At 37.7% G+C, this 13,032-nt stretch overlaps 1 protein-coding gene and 1 long non-coding RNA gene across 13 annotated transcripts; one reads left to right on the top strand and one right to left on the bottom strand.

Moving 5' to 3' along the window:
* LOC110886016 lies at nucleotides 1-3,842 on the top strand. Of its 10 annotated transcripts, none has more exons than XR_002562553.2 (8): nucleotides 1-330; nucleotides 1,394-1,455; nucleotides 1,567-1,670; nucleotides 1,862-1,892; nucleotides 1,981-2,076; nucleotides 2,748-2,857; nucleotides 2,952-3,089; nucleotides 3,384-3,842. It is a non-coding gene; the product is annotated as an uncharacterized LOC110886016 (long non-coding RNA). The 10 variants fall into 10 exon arrangements; XR_002562548.2 differs by having other exon boundaries at nucleotides 1,564-1,670; XR_004869637.1 differs by adding an exon at nucleotides 410-491 and having other exon boundaries at nucleotides 1,394-1,670.
* Nucleotides 3,843-4,618: 776 nt separating this feature from the next.
* On the bottom strand, nucleotides 4,619-10,440 carry LOC110886017 (eukaryotic translation initiation factor 5B). Of its 3 annotated transcripts, none has more exons than XM_035978670.1 (11): nucleotides 10,320-10,440; nucleotides 8,107-9,284; nucleotides 7,926-8,033; nucleotides 7,723-7,823; nucleotides 7,435-7,636; nucleotides 7,292-7,357; nucleotides 7,139-7,198; nucleotides 6,509-7,066; nucleotides 5,872-5,991; nucleotides 5,045-5,164; nucleotides 4,619-4,953 (listed from the first exon to the last, which is right to left on the bottom strand). In XM_035978670.1, the coding sequence occupies exons 2-11, from the start codon at nucleotides 9,232-9,234 to the stop codon at nucleotides 4,888-4,890; spliced, it is 2,529 nt and encodes an 842-aa protein (XP_035834563.1). In that variant the 5' UTR covers nucleotides 9,235-9,284; nucleotides 10,320-10,440; the 3' UTR covers nucleotides 4,619-4,887. The 3 variants fall into 3 exon arrangements, with proteins under 3 accessions (XP_035834563.1, XP_021989460.1, XP_035834564.1); XM_022133768.2 differs by having other exon boundaries at nucleotides 8,107-9,279; XM_035978671.1 differs by having other exon boundaries at nucleotides 4,619-4,956; nucleotides 5,048-5,164; nucleotides 8,107-9,279.
* Between the last annotated feature and the right edge of the window lie 2,592 nt (nucleotides 10,441-13,032).

The following is a 13,032-nucleotide window of genomic DNA, read 5'->3' as shown; positions in this document are numbered from 1 at the left end:
AATTGGATGTGTTTGTTCAGACCATTGTCAATAACGAAGATAAAGTTTGTAAGAAGCCATAAATGTTCTTCTTTTAACCTTTTTTTTTTCTCGGATTCAAAGAAAAATTGGTTTAAATCAATAGGTTTGTTTGTGTGATTTTGATGCAATTAACCTAAAAGAAGTTTTGGTTGTGAATCAAATCAAGCAACGAAGGACAACCAAGTATGTTGGTGGGATAGATTATCTTTAAGAAAGGGAAACCAATTGTCACCATCGCCGGCTTCTACCAAAACAGTTCCAGATGAACAAGGCCACGATCTCCATCGCATCAACTAGTACGGATCGATTGTAAGTTAATCGAGATTCAAAGTAACAACCCCAACTCTCAATTCTTATTAAATCTCTAGAAGTAGAATCGGTTTTGCAGGCCTGTTTTAACGATTTGAAGGTTCCTGTTGATGGTGGTTCCTTATAATTAGCATCAAGATCTTGATGTCAGATTTGTATTGGTGATATGTTGATAATTAGCTTCATAATTTCATTGGGATTTTTGCCTATTACCTTTTTATCTTATGTTGTAGATATTGTTTTTTACATAAAGATATAACCATTTAGCTTTGCATGAAATATTGAATAGTGACGGAATCAATATTGTGGGTAGGGGTGTTCAAAAAAATCCGAATCCGAAACCGAATCCGAAATATCCGAAAACCCGTATCCGAAATATCCGAATTTTCGGATATCCGAATTTTCGGATATCCGAAAATCGGATAATCCGAAAATTCGGATTCGGATTCGGATAGTGATTTTGAGAATTTTCGGATAATCGGATTATCCGAAAATATCCGAAAATTTAATTTTTATTTTTTTCGGATATCCGAATATCCGAAAATATCCGAAGTATCCGAAAAATATCCGAAGTATCCGAAAATTATCCGAAATATCCGAAAAAATATCCGAAGTATCCGAAAAAATATCCGAAATTTATATTCGGATATCCGAAACTATCCGAAAAATCTAGTTCCAAATATTAAAAAATAATAAAAAAAAAATTAAATAAAAAATTGGATATTCGGATATCCGATTAGATATCCGAACCCGAATCCGAAATTTCGGATATCCGAAAATCGGATATCCGAAATTTCGGATTCGGGTTCGGGTTCGGATGTCAATATTTCACTATCCGAAATTTCGGATATCCGATTTTCGGATATCCGAAAACCGGATTATCCGATCTTGAACACCCCTAATTGTGGGGTATGATTGCATGCTTTTTGGTGGTTAGATACTTATATTTTGTTTTAGTGTACATAAACAGAACTAGTATGGCTGTCAATGAACTAGTGGATCACAGGGTATTATTATCAAAAATAAAGATCAATTTATGAACTTCATGATGTACTTCTGTTAGGTCAAGAATTTTGATCCTTGCTCTAATGATTGTGCATCCACCTATTTGAGTAGAGCAAAATTGTAAGCAACTCTTTATGCCCAAAAATCCTCATCGTTACATTGTTGGTACTCATTTTCTTTAAATTTGCATGGTAATACTATAAACACAAATGTTCACATGTTTGTTAGAAGTCATGAAGCGGGCTGACCAATCATCATCTTAATGTATAGTGGTACTGAATATATGAAAGACAACCTAGCAACTATACCCCCAAAAGACCAAGCAATTCCTAATGGTAAGTAATTATTCGCAAATAAAATATGTGTTTTTTGTTTTCTTTCTATTTTTAACCTTAAAGTTTTCATTTTTACCTAATATCTTATCTAAATTGTCATGGAATCTTCAAGATTTATCTCTAAATGAAATTGCGTCTTAGAAAAAATCTTATCTTTTTGCTAAACATGCTTATAATATGGTGTTAAACAGAAAACACACTTTGGGTGATGAAGGTTGTAAGGTATCCTCTTAATTTCTGTATTACATAATCATTTACAAATTACCAGTGTTGTTCCCACTAAATTTGCGTGTTTGTTTATGCTTGGCAGTTTCGTAGCTTTGATACCTCAGGAGGTTTTGGCCACGCTAACTGTTGCAACCACTTTTACATGGGTAAATGGACAGTTGGGTAACGGGTCAAACAGGTAATTTTCAATGTTTATTATATTATTCAAGTAGAGATTGGGAAATGGACGGAACGGCTCAAGTGGGTAATTTTCAATGTGTGTTATATTGGTCAAGTAAAGATGGGAAAATTGGGTGGGGTAGCGGGTCAAATGGGCGAGGACCCCTTTGACTTTAAGGGGAACATTAGTACAAAGAAAGACATCAATATGAAGAAGCGTTAATTGCAGTTATAGTTGAAGATTTTTTTTTAAAATGTTAGAATTTGTGACATTTTACTCCACAAGCAACTCAAGATTTGTAATCTTTTAATGGGTCGGTTCCAGTTTCACTTTCACTGGAACTTTAATAAATAACTGGTAACTAATGTGTCAAATATGATTAAGAAAAACTATATTTTTGTGAATAATGATTTTAATATTTTGAAGGTTGCCTGATTTCTTACGTGTGGTTATACTCTTTAACAACGGTATGAAAGTTTTAAACGGGGATATAAGAAAATACTTTAATTTTGTCATTCTTCACTTATTATTCAACTTTTTATTATGACATTTCATGCCAATACTTTTAGTTTGATGTAAGCCTTTGCTTTGATAAATAGTCTGGAAACCTTGTAAGCCTTTTGTTTGCTAAAGTATCATGGTTACTACTCCTTTAATAATGATTTAAGAGTGCTTTGATTTAAAAATAGGTTGGTGGTCATCACACTCAGGTAGACATTGCAGCCAAAGTCAAGGGGCCTAAAGATGAAGTTCAAATATATACCTGAATGGACGCCAAAAAACGTGAGCTAATGATTCGGTATGCCAAACGGTCCAAATTTGGACAATTTTTTATTTATATTTTGTGGTCATAAGTGTAGTACTTATTTTATCCCTTGGAATGTCGGGTATAGGGATAAAGATTTGGCTCATATTGAAGAACATACGAAGGCTTTTAAAGCCGAAGGAGGGGATGTAAGCATTTGGTGACCAAAATGAAGAAGAAGATTAAGCGGCCAAGTGATAGTTAATAGTACCAAGCCAAAGCAGAGGTAGAAAGAGCGTTTGGATAAATAATTAGTATGTCATATATGATAATCGAATTTAATTTATTTATGTAATAATCTCATTTTTTAGTGTCTACAGTGATTTAGGAGGTCTAACAAAGAAAACTCACTTTGGGCGTCTTTGGACGGGTTCCTTTCTAGCTAGCGTTTTAAGTTTTACCCGTTAGAGATAGAATATAACCTAAAACAACCCATTCGTATATAAATGGTTAAAGTTTCCACCTTTTAACACCGAATTATTTATAATATTTCTAACGTTTCTGTGGTGTTTTAATGCAGACCATGAATTTTAGGAACTTGCAGCTTCTTTCTGGTATGCTTCAGGTAAACGAGTAACGAAATACTTGAGCATCGCAACACGTGTTAGAAGTTCTCTTAGGATTGCAGAAAGGCCAAGTTTTGTATCTGCATTTCGCTGATCCAATTGTGGGAATATGAGCCCCAATGTGCTTGGGGCATTCTGCACCGATACTGGACTACCCTGTGACTTTAATCATAGTACTTGTGATGGGAAGAATGAGTTGTGTTATGTTCGAGGACCAGGGTTCATATTCTTGATTTCTATACATTCTATATAGGTGGTAAGATCATTGGGTTAGGTCTAAACGGTTCAACTTTTGTCGGTTGTCTCTGATCGTCTTTACAAGTGCTTTTGTCGGTTGTCTCTGATTGTCTTTACAAGTGCTTTGCTATGTGTTAGGTATATTATACATCAATATATGATAGCTTTTGATGAAACATCCCACATATTTTGGTTGGTTTAGATAAATAATGTTTTGTTTATAATACTAACAATAACATACTTATGTCATTATACCATTGATATGCCCGTCCACCGGACGGGTATAGAACTAGTTCCTTTTGTGTTTGGATAGCTTGGGTGACGGGCCTTTATTCCCTTTATGTTATGGGCTGTTTAGTATGAAACTAAAAATGGGCCTAGTATAGAAAAAACTTACATGAGGCCTTTCAATTTGGGTGGCCCTAGGCCTGTGCCTAGGGTCGGAAGCCCATTGGGCCGGCCCTGTTCAAGCATGTCACTCACTCTGAGGAACATATGGTTTATGTCATATTATTGAAGTCGATTCACTTAACAACGTCTTAGTGTATCGGACTCAATTGACGTGGAATGGATTTAGACCAATAGCTCGCCACTTTGACGTGAAAAACTTCACATAACAAGAGCCTAAGCGACTAAAACAAGCCTATTACATGTATACTTTTCATTTCATATATTAAAAATATGATAAAAAAAACTACTCAAACTAAGCTAAAGCTTCAAAACTATAGCTCTAAACAGGTTGAGCTCCAGCAGAACCCGAGCTCGGTCATCCTTCCAAACCTAATTCGACTCCGAACTAAAACTTTTGACGCCTGTTTCTTATATACCCAAGCTCATTTTAGTGATCGATGATCCAAGTAGCAGCTCATTTGTTGCATCTCAATATAAAAGTATGCATAGAATTTGTTACGCAAAAGAATTCGATTTATTTAAAATAAACGGATATCGCACAAACATTAAAATAAACAAAAACAAAAAAATGGTTTCCCTAGCAAAAATAAGATTCATTTGGGTCAAGTCAGATGTTACTTCTTAAGGTCAAACCAACACGAAATCGAGAGACCAAATCTTGCAAACCTGATTCTATTTTTTTACAAAACCAATGTGCACGTTACTATGTAGTTAGTGTTAATCTTAATTGAACCGTTACGTTAAACCCCACCGCCACCAAGCCTTGCTGGAAAAGGGAAAGCATGAAAAAACAGACCAAGACCAGTAAAATCATGGAATCTTAAAGAGATGTTTCAGTCTGGCCACCAAATTCCAATCATCGTTGGTCAACTCATCCTGTATACATGCAGAATTATGAACTATAAGTTAACTATCCATACTACATATGTGAAATAACAAAACATTTTAGATTGCAATTCTTACTTACCCAATAATTGGCCTTTAGTACATTGATCGAGCTTCTTGAGATGCGGCTGTAAAGCTCGTCTTTCATCTTGAAATGTCTCCCGAACATTTTTTGCTTCTCCTCGGAATTGGTTCCAGTTATCTTCCCATGTAAATATACACAGTTGGTATGTAAATTAAGATTGTTTTTTTTTTATATTTTAATCTAATGTAGTGAATTATATAAACCCACCCATTTTTTTTATATCTTCCCATTTTGCTTCTCCTCGGCATTGAAATTTGAAAAGTGGCTAAAAAACTATAAGTTTTGACCCATGGCCCAACCCGCCCATTTTGCTACCTCTAATATATAAACTCTAGTCAAGTACCTTGATAGCCAGTTGACCCGTCCGTTCACTATTTAACTAAATTTGACCCGTCGGATAATACAAAACTCTGGGTCGGAATTGCCAGCTGTAAATTGCACCTAATCTTGTTAAAAAATATGTTTCCTTTCATGGCTATGGTTGGTATAGGTGTGTGTACGTTTGGGAGAATAGCAACATGCTAGTTTTGATATAAATATTGGGTGCGAATGAAAGTTCTTTTCGCCATTTTAAAAAAATATCTTGTTAAAAAAAAAACAAAGATTTAGAAAGAAAAACACATTGAAATGGTTCGAGTTTGTACTTTTGACCCATATACTTTAATTAGTTTTTATCATTAATCGGTTAACCTATTGAAATGGTTCATAAAGTTGGTAAAACATAGTTTTTGAAATTTGAAAAGTGGCTAAAAAACTACAAGTTTTGACCCATGGCCCAACCCGCCTATTTTGCCACCTCTAATATATAAACTCTAGTCAAGTACCTTGATAGCCACCGTCTGTCCTTTCTTGGCATATTCAAGAGGCGTATTGTTTTTCTCAATGGAAGAGATACGCCCGATATCAACAAAATGCCTCTTGGGAATGCAAATTGGAGTTCCAATCTGCACAAAATAAAAACTTGGTATTAGCAAAAGGTGTCTAATGTGACAAAATAATTCTAACGACAATATTAACAAAGGAAAAATAATAACCGAAAGTTGTTCTTTAGGGACATACAACTTTAAAATAAATGTGCCATAGATAATTCATGCATGTCACTCATGTTATAAAATAATGATTCAGGACACATTTATGAGAGTAACTGATTATAATGATCTCAGTTTAGAAAAAGCGCAAGGAAGCGCAAGGAGATCTAAAGGTGCTGAGATGCTTTCCTGATCACCTCATGCGCATTAGTCGCACCTTTTTAAACCAAGATAATAATAATGATTAAACTAGCATCCACTATCATTCATGTATGACATGCGAATTCCAAACAACAATTATTCAGTCAATCAGTACAGTAATGTTAACTCTCAAAACAACATTGGTAATCAATTAGACATGTTTAAAAGATTAAGATTTCTAAAATGATATTGTAAAAATATGAATAATGAGAAATGTTAGAAAAATAATTACCTTGAGAATGCCCTCAATAACATCCACACCAAAAATAATTGGATCCCTCTTGTTGAACACTTTTGGCGTGATTCGGAGAATACATGGAAACACAGCATCTTCAACAGCTTCTCTCTTCTTTTCTTCCTTAAGATGATCAATATCCGCCTTAAATTGGTCGAACAAGTGGTAAATAATATCAGCTATATAAATCTTGACACCAATATTATCCGCATGCTCCTGGGCCTCTGGTGTCACTTTTACATCAAAAGCTAATATTGCCGCAAACTCTTTCTTCTTTTCTAGCATCACACTAGCTTTCATAACATCCTTTTTATGCACAGGACCTATGCCTATACCACTAACAGGTATGTTGACAGCTGGAGTTTTTAGAAAGTCCAGTAACGCTTCTAATGATCCAAGAGTAGATGCTTGAACATAAACTCCTTCACCACTTGTATCAATTCTACTCATTACATTCCTGATCATATCGTCCATCACTGATTTTTTGATCTCTTCCACATCATCATCAAGCTCCACCGTATATAGGGCGGTCCCCGCCACTGCGTGCTCAAGATTCTGCTCGAAAAAATAAAATGTTAAGGGTCAATGACAAATAAAAAAAACCTCTTTTTTGTTATTTAACATCACCTGTGCAATAATTTTGATCCCTTGTGCAGCTTTGATTTCTTTGTGATGTATGTAGGCTCCCTGAATCAGAGAGCAAACATAACCGTCAAAATGTTATCCTACTAGTCTAGCAAAATGTTGATACTAATTTCATTTCATATATAGCTTTCATACCTTTACTCGGAGTTCTTTCATTGGATGGGGAGTCAGTAATGAGCGTATTCTAGAATGAATTGGTCCCTGCAACAGATATTGCTTGTTAAACAAGAACTACCATAATAATAACTTAAATGCACAAATATCGCATTGGGATTTGCCTGAAAGCCACAAACAACAATCTCATCTCCTTCATGAAGCACACCATTAACCAATACCACATCAATGGTTGTTCCAAGACCTTCTATGACCTTAACCTCCAATACCGTACACTGAACTTTGTTGTTGTATGTTAGTTTATCAATCATTGTCTTCTGAGCCCACTGGACAAGCAGTAATAACATTTCTGGTATGCCTTCACCACTGTTGACCGAAGAAGAACAAGTTCTTGGTTCAAACATCCATAATTCAAATGGCATGTTGGATTAAATCACATGAAAGAAAAGTACCTGATAGCACTGGTAGGCACAATACTATAAGTTTCCCCCCTTTCTTTGTTCTTGCTGTACAATTCAGTATTCAATCCTTGCTCCTTAAATTGTGTAATTATCTGGAGGTTATAAAGCACATAAATCATGACAAAGCCAGTAAGAAAATGAAAACTAAAATCTTTTTTTCTATTACAAAAAAAAATAAAATAAAAATTGTTGACCTGAGTGAGCCTATGGTCAAATTCAAGTCGGACATCGCGGGATTGCTGCTTCATTGCCTTCCCAATTGGCGCATTTCGGCAAGTTTTCCACCCGTATAATCTGTCAACCTAAGTACAATGTAGAAAAATCAGAAAAGAGAAATAACATGTGAGTGATGTTTGTAATTAAGTACCAACATACCTTATTCAGGGCCACAATAAACTCAGTGTTCCTCACTCTCAACAGATTTAGTGATTCAATGGTTTGCGGTTCTAAGCCATGCATAATGTCAACAACCAAAATAGCGATATCACATAAACCGGAACCCCGAGACCTTAAATTCTTGAAAGACTCATGCCCGGGTGTATCAATAACCAATAAACCAGGGACGTTAAGTTTTGCGTCAGCTTTTAACTCTTTTGCTCTCTCACGAATGTTGTCAGCAGGGATATAAGTGGCTCCAATTTGTTGAGTGATTCCACCAGCCTCACCGTTTTGAACTTTAGTCCTCCTAATACAATCAAGCAACTTGGTTTTTCCAGAATCAACATGACCCATGATGCAGCAAATTGGGGACCGAAGTGTCTTTTCGCCTTCTTCTTTCTTATCTTCCATTTTACCATTAACAGCTTTTTTAACTACCGGTACAACTGGTGCGAGTTCTGTAGCTTCCTCTTCCTCCTCCTCCTCAGCAAATGCGCTGACACCTGGCAAATTGAGATCGGCGTCATCCCAACTCTTTGCATCCCATTCCTCATTGGACTCGTCTTCTTCTTTGTTCCCACTGTCTTGTTCAACTGTAGAAACCTCACTTGTGTTTTCCAACTCCACATCTACAGAACCCAACTCAGAGACATTGTCATCCTGGACAGAAGTAAAAGCTTTCCCGTTCGCCTGCTGCTCTTGTGGCTTCGATTTCTTTGTTGTATACTCGGGTCGTTTGGTGGGTGTCTCTACAGTGAACCCACCCGTTTTAGCAAGAAACTGATTCCTCATAATCTCCAATCGTTGGGCTTCTGCTTTCTGTTTTGCTGTCAAAAGCTTTCCTTGTTGTTTCAGTTTCAACATTTTTTCTTTTTGTCTTTCTTTTTTCAAACGCTTTGTTTCTTCTGCTTGTCTTTCCTCTTCTTCTTTACGTAAACGTTCCTCTTCTTCCTTCCTTAACCTCTCTTCTTCTTCCCTTTCCTTCTTCTCTTGTGCTTCTCTAAGCCTTGCAAGTCTTTCTTGTATCACTCTAACATGCTTTGGAACCTTCACTTTACCCTTTAATTCTTCTTCTACTGGCTTTTCCTCTAAAACAGCCTGAGGTTGAACCTTCTTTTTCCCCATTTATAGAAGAATGCTATTTAGACAAATAGAATAGATTACTCCAATCTAACCTTGCACAAAACAAAACACAACAAGATCAGGCCAGGCTAATAAACACATATGCTAGCATCTCAAAAATCTAAATGCTATTTCGATGAACAGGCTAATTCAATTCAATCTAACAACACCACTACAGACCTTGCAGAAGCTAAAAAATCACAACAACAACAACAACAACAAAAAAAAAAAAAAAAAAAAAAAAACCCCTAATATAATAAACATACATTAAGCAACAAAAGAAGTAGTAATTAATCCATGCAAATATATGTTAAACGGTTGCAGATGGATATATAGCAAGCTTACTTAATCGGTATTTGATAATGAATAACTATTTGATAAGAGATCAGTTTGATGAATCGGAAGCGTTAAATGTAATATTCTTATGTTGATTGCTTTTAAATACTCGGCCCATTCCTAACAATATATGTTCAACTATTCATGCAGCCCAATGTTTAAGTGAGGCGGCCCAACCTAGATCGACTACACATACATTCAAACACTTTTGTTTACACTATCCACCTATTTTGTTTCATAGAGTTTAATACAGCCCAGTTAACATCACAACCATTTAACTGCATGTGCCGCATACGTAACTCAAACTTTGAGGATGAACCAATCAGATTTGGACTGTAGTGATTCAAGACATGTGCTCACATATGACACATTATGAACGGACAGTATGTAGGCGGCCATAGCTTATCAATCACATGCTATTATCATACAAACATTTTTTTTTTTAATCATAAATTTAAACATCATCAATGGAGTCCACTAAAAAAATCATCATTATACCCCATCCATCCTATACTACTCGACAAAGGCCAAAGTATCTAGCATACTATTTGGGGAGCAAAACAGTCACATGGATAGGTTTACTTGACTAGATTCACATGCACATATGACACAATAGCCGACAACTGTTAACTCTTTCAAGATGTTATTGGACCAACAAGAACTTTAAACAACAAATTATTATGATAAACAATACCACCAATAATCAATACAAACAAGCACATAAAGAAGGAACCGAGATGTTAATTACTAACCAAGAATCTGCCGAACAAAGTGTTATCTCGAAGAGGGGGGGGGGGGGGTGCTCTGCCGTGCGTACGATCAGGAAACAATAGGGTTTGTTCCTTGGTTTTAAGCTAATCCAAGTATGTTACGTATCCTTGTTGATCAAGGAAATATAATGACCAAAGTTTTGGGCGAATTACTTACCACCGAAGCAATGGGCTTTAGGCCCAAACACATGGCAGGTAAAGGTTGTGTTATTGAGTTATTAATTTACGGAACTTGTGTGTATATAAGCTAACTCCTAGCCGCCCAATTCTACAATTCCTATTGGGCTTGACCAAGCCCAACAAAATATGATAATTTCCATGAATAAATAGTCCACAAGCTATGGGTGTGTGTATATGCGAAGTAGCAGCCCAAATAGAATTCGTGGAGGTGCGGCCCAAGTATAATCTGCATGTTAAACTACTCTTGTCCTGTGTGTAGCCCACTAAACTGTATGGCCCAATAAGCCTACATTATGCCTAAACCGGTCCACTACCCCCATATGCCATTAGGCTTTACGTTAACGGGTTTACTAAGGTTACGAGTGTTTACAAAATTAAGACCATGGGGTATGGTGGGGCTTGGGTTGGGCATTGGTTGACATGTGGAATTGGAGCTCCCCCACCGCCTGGTTACGTGTCCGCGGGGTATGGCGGGGCGTGGGTTGGGTGCACCGGTGGCATAAATTAAAAAAAATTACAAAAAATTTATAAAAAATCACACAACATTTATAAAAAAAACCTACAACTTCATTAAAATTTAAAATTACATAATCCTAAAAATTACATAATTTATAAAGATTACAAAATAAACCTAGAGCGTTAAATAAATTTCAAAAAGGTCGATCTTGTCGAACGCCTTTCGCTCCTTGCCTCGAAACTCTATGTTCGCCACCGCCACCCGGTCCTCGTTGCTCAACTCGCCGCTTGGAACCGCTTCGTTGTAAGCCTTGAAATGGTCGAGCTTGGGCTGTAGCTCGCGCCATTTATGTTGGCACGCGTTGAGGTTGTGGCGGTCGTTACCGACGTTATGTCGGTAGGCCGCGAATGCTTCCACCCAGTATTTTGTTTGGCCCGGTGGCCGTCCCTTCATAGCGTCGACGACGCTAGTGACGAGTGCCATTTCTTCTTCATGGGTCCACGATGCCATAACGGTGTTGGGTTCGTGAGATGGGGGGGGGGAGACCAGTGGGGTAGCGGGTTCAAGAGAAGGGGTAGCCGGTGGGGTTTCGGTTCGTGGGATGGGGAGACCAATGGGTGGGGGTTACAAATATATAGAGGGTTGTTGGGAGACCGGGGTGGCGGTTTGGTGGTATGGGGGGACCGTTTGAATTTTAAAATTCAAAATTTGAATTGTTACCGCCTGACGTGGCGGGGTGAGCAAATGATATTCCGCCAGCTCGCTTGGCCATATCGCCCCAAGACCGGCTTGAAAGCCAAGCCCCAAGGGGCCACGCCCCAACCCAAGCCCACCCGGGGTGGTGCCTTGGGCGTTTTACCCCAACCCACGCCCCAACCCAAGCCCCATACCCCATGGCCTAACATACTTAGAGTTTTAACAGAGTTATGACGACGCAGGACGTTTAACACAATGGCGAGAAATAACGAAAGTTGAGATCACAAGATTAACCGCCACTAACCTTGAATGTTCGGGTCGTCACAGTTACGGTTGAGCTTGTTTATCTCAGAGAAAGAGAAAGAGAAAGATGACTTGATTATCGGCTGGATTCTGTTGTTGATTAGCGGTTGATTAATTTGGTGACCCAGATGGCCGGTTCCTTCAAGCACACAGCGGCTTCGTGGTCTGCTGATCTAGATGATAGAGGTAAGATGTTTGTTGATAAAGGTCTACTCGATCAAGTTTGTGATTTTGGGGGTAATTTTTTAATTAATTGAGATAGGGGTGAGCAAGTTTAGGTCTGGACCGAAAATAACCGAGAACCGAACCGAGAATATACCGAACCCGACCCGAACCCAAGTACCTAGGTATTTAGATCGGTTCCAATTTTTCATACAAAATCGGGTCGGGTCGGTTCTCGTTTCTTTTCATGGTGAAACCCGATTTGGATCTATGGACCGGAACCGACCCTATATTTAGGGTAGTGAATCGGTTCTGTATTTTATGTTTGATCGGTTCTCGGGTCGGGTCGGGTAATGGTCGGGTAGGGTCGGTTTTTCCTTTTGCTCACCCCTAAATTGAGAAGGGGATTCTGTTGGATGTTCTTTGGGTATAAAAAGAGAGAGGAAGTGGGTGAAAGCTAAAAGGGGAGATAATAGTTGTCGGTTGAGTATATTGACGTTGACGGTGGTTTGCAAGTCTTAAAATGGCAGCTAGGTTTGTTGACTATTGAGTCATATTGGATGCCTTTTAAATGGGCTGTGACTACATGATTACTATCTATATTGGGCCAAAGTTAAAGGTTGTTGTGTTTACATGTGGTGGGCTCTTATGTTTTGGGCCAAATTTAATCTAGGATCAACTAAATTTGGTATAAGTTTAAATTTGGCCAGGAGTACAAGTGGGTTGCATTTAAGAACTTAGATTATTAGAAGTCGGGTATTCACAAAGTTGATTTGAACCGCGCCTCTAAATGTCGATGTCAAAATTCGTACGGGTTCGGGAGCACGCGGAATCACTTTAGGATGATGAAAACAGATGACGATATTTTGAAAAATGTGGGGTAGTCATGGTGGTTAC

Source organism: Helianthus annuus, chromosome 10 (genome assembly GCF_002127325.2).
Source record: "Helianthus annuus cultivar XRQ/B chromosome 10, HanXRQr2.0-SUNRISE, whole genome shotgun sequence".
Classification (NCBI taxonomy): domain Eukaryota; kingdom Viridiplantae; phylum Streptophyta; class Magnoliopsida; order Asterales; family Asteraceae; genus Helianthus; species Helianthus annuus.
Note: the sequence above shows the minus strand (reverse complement) of the source record. Positions and strands in the feature narration are given on the sequence as shown.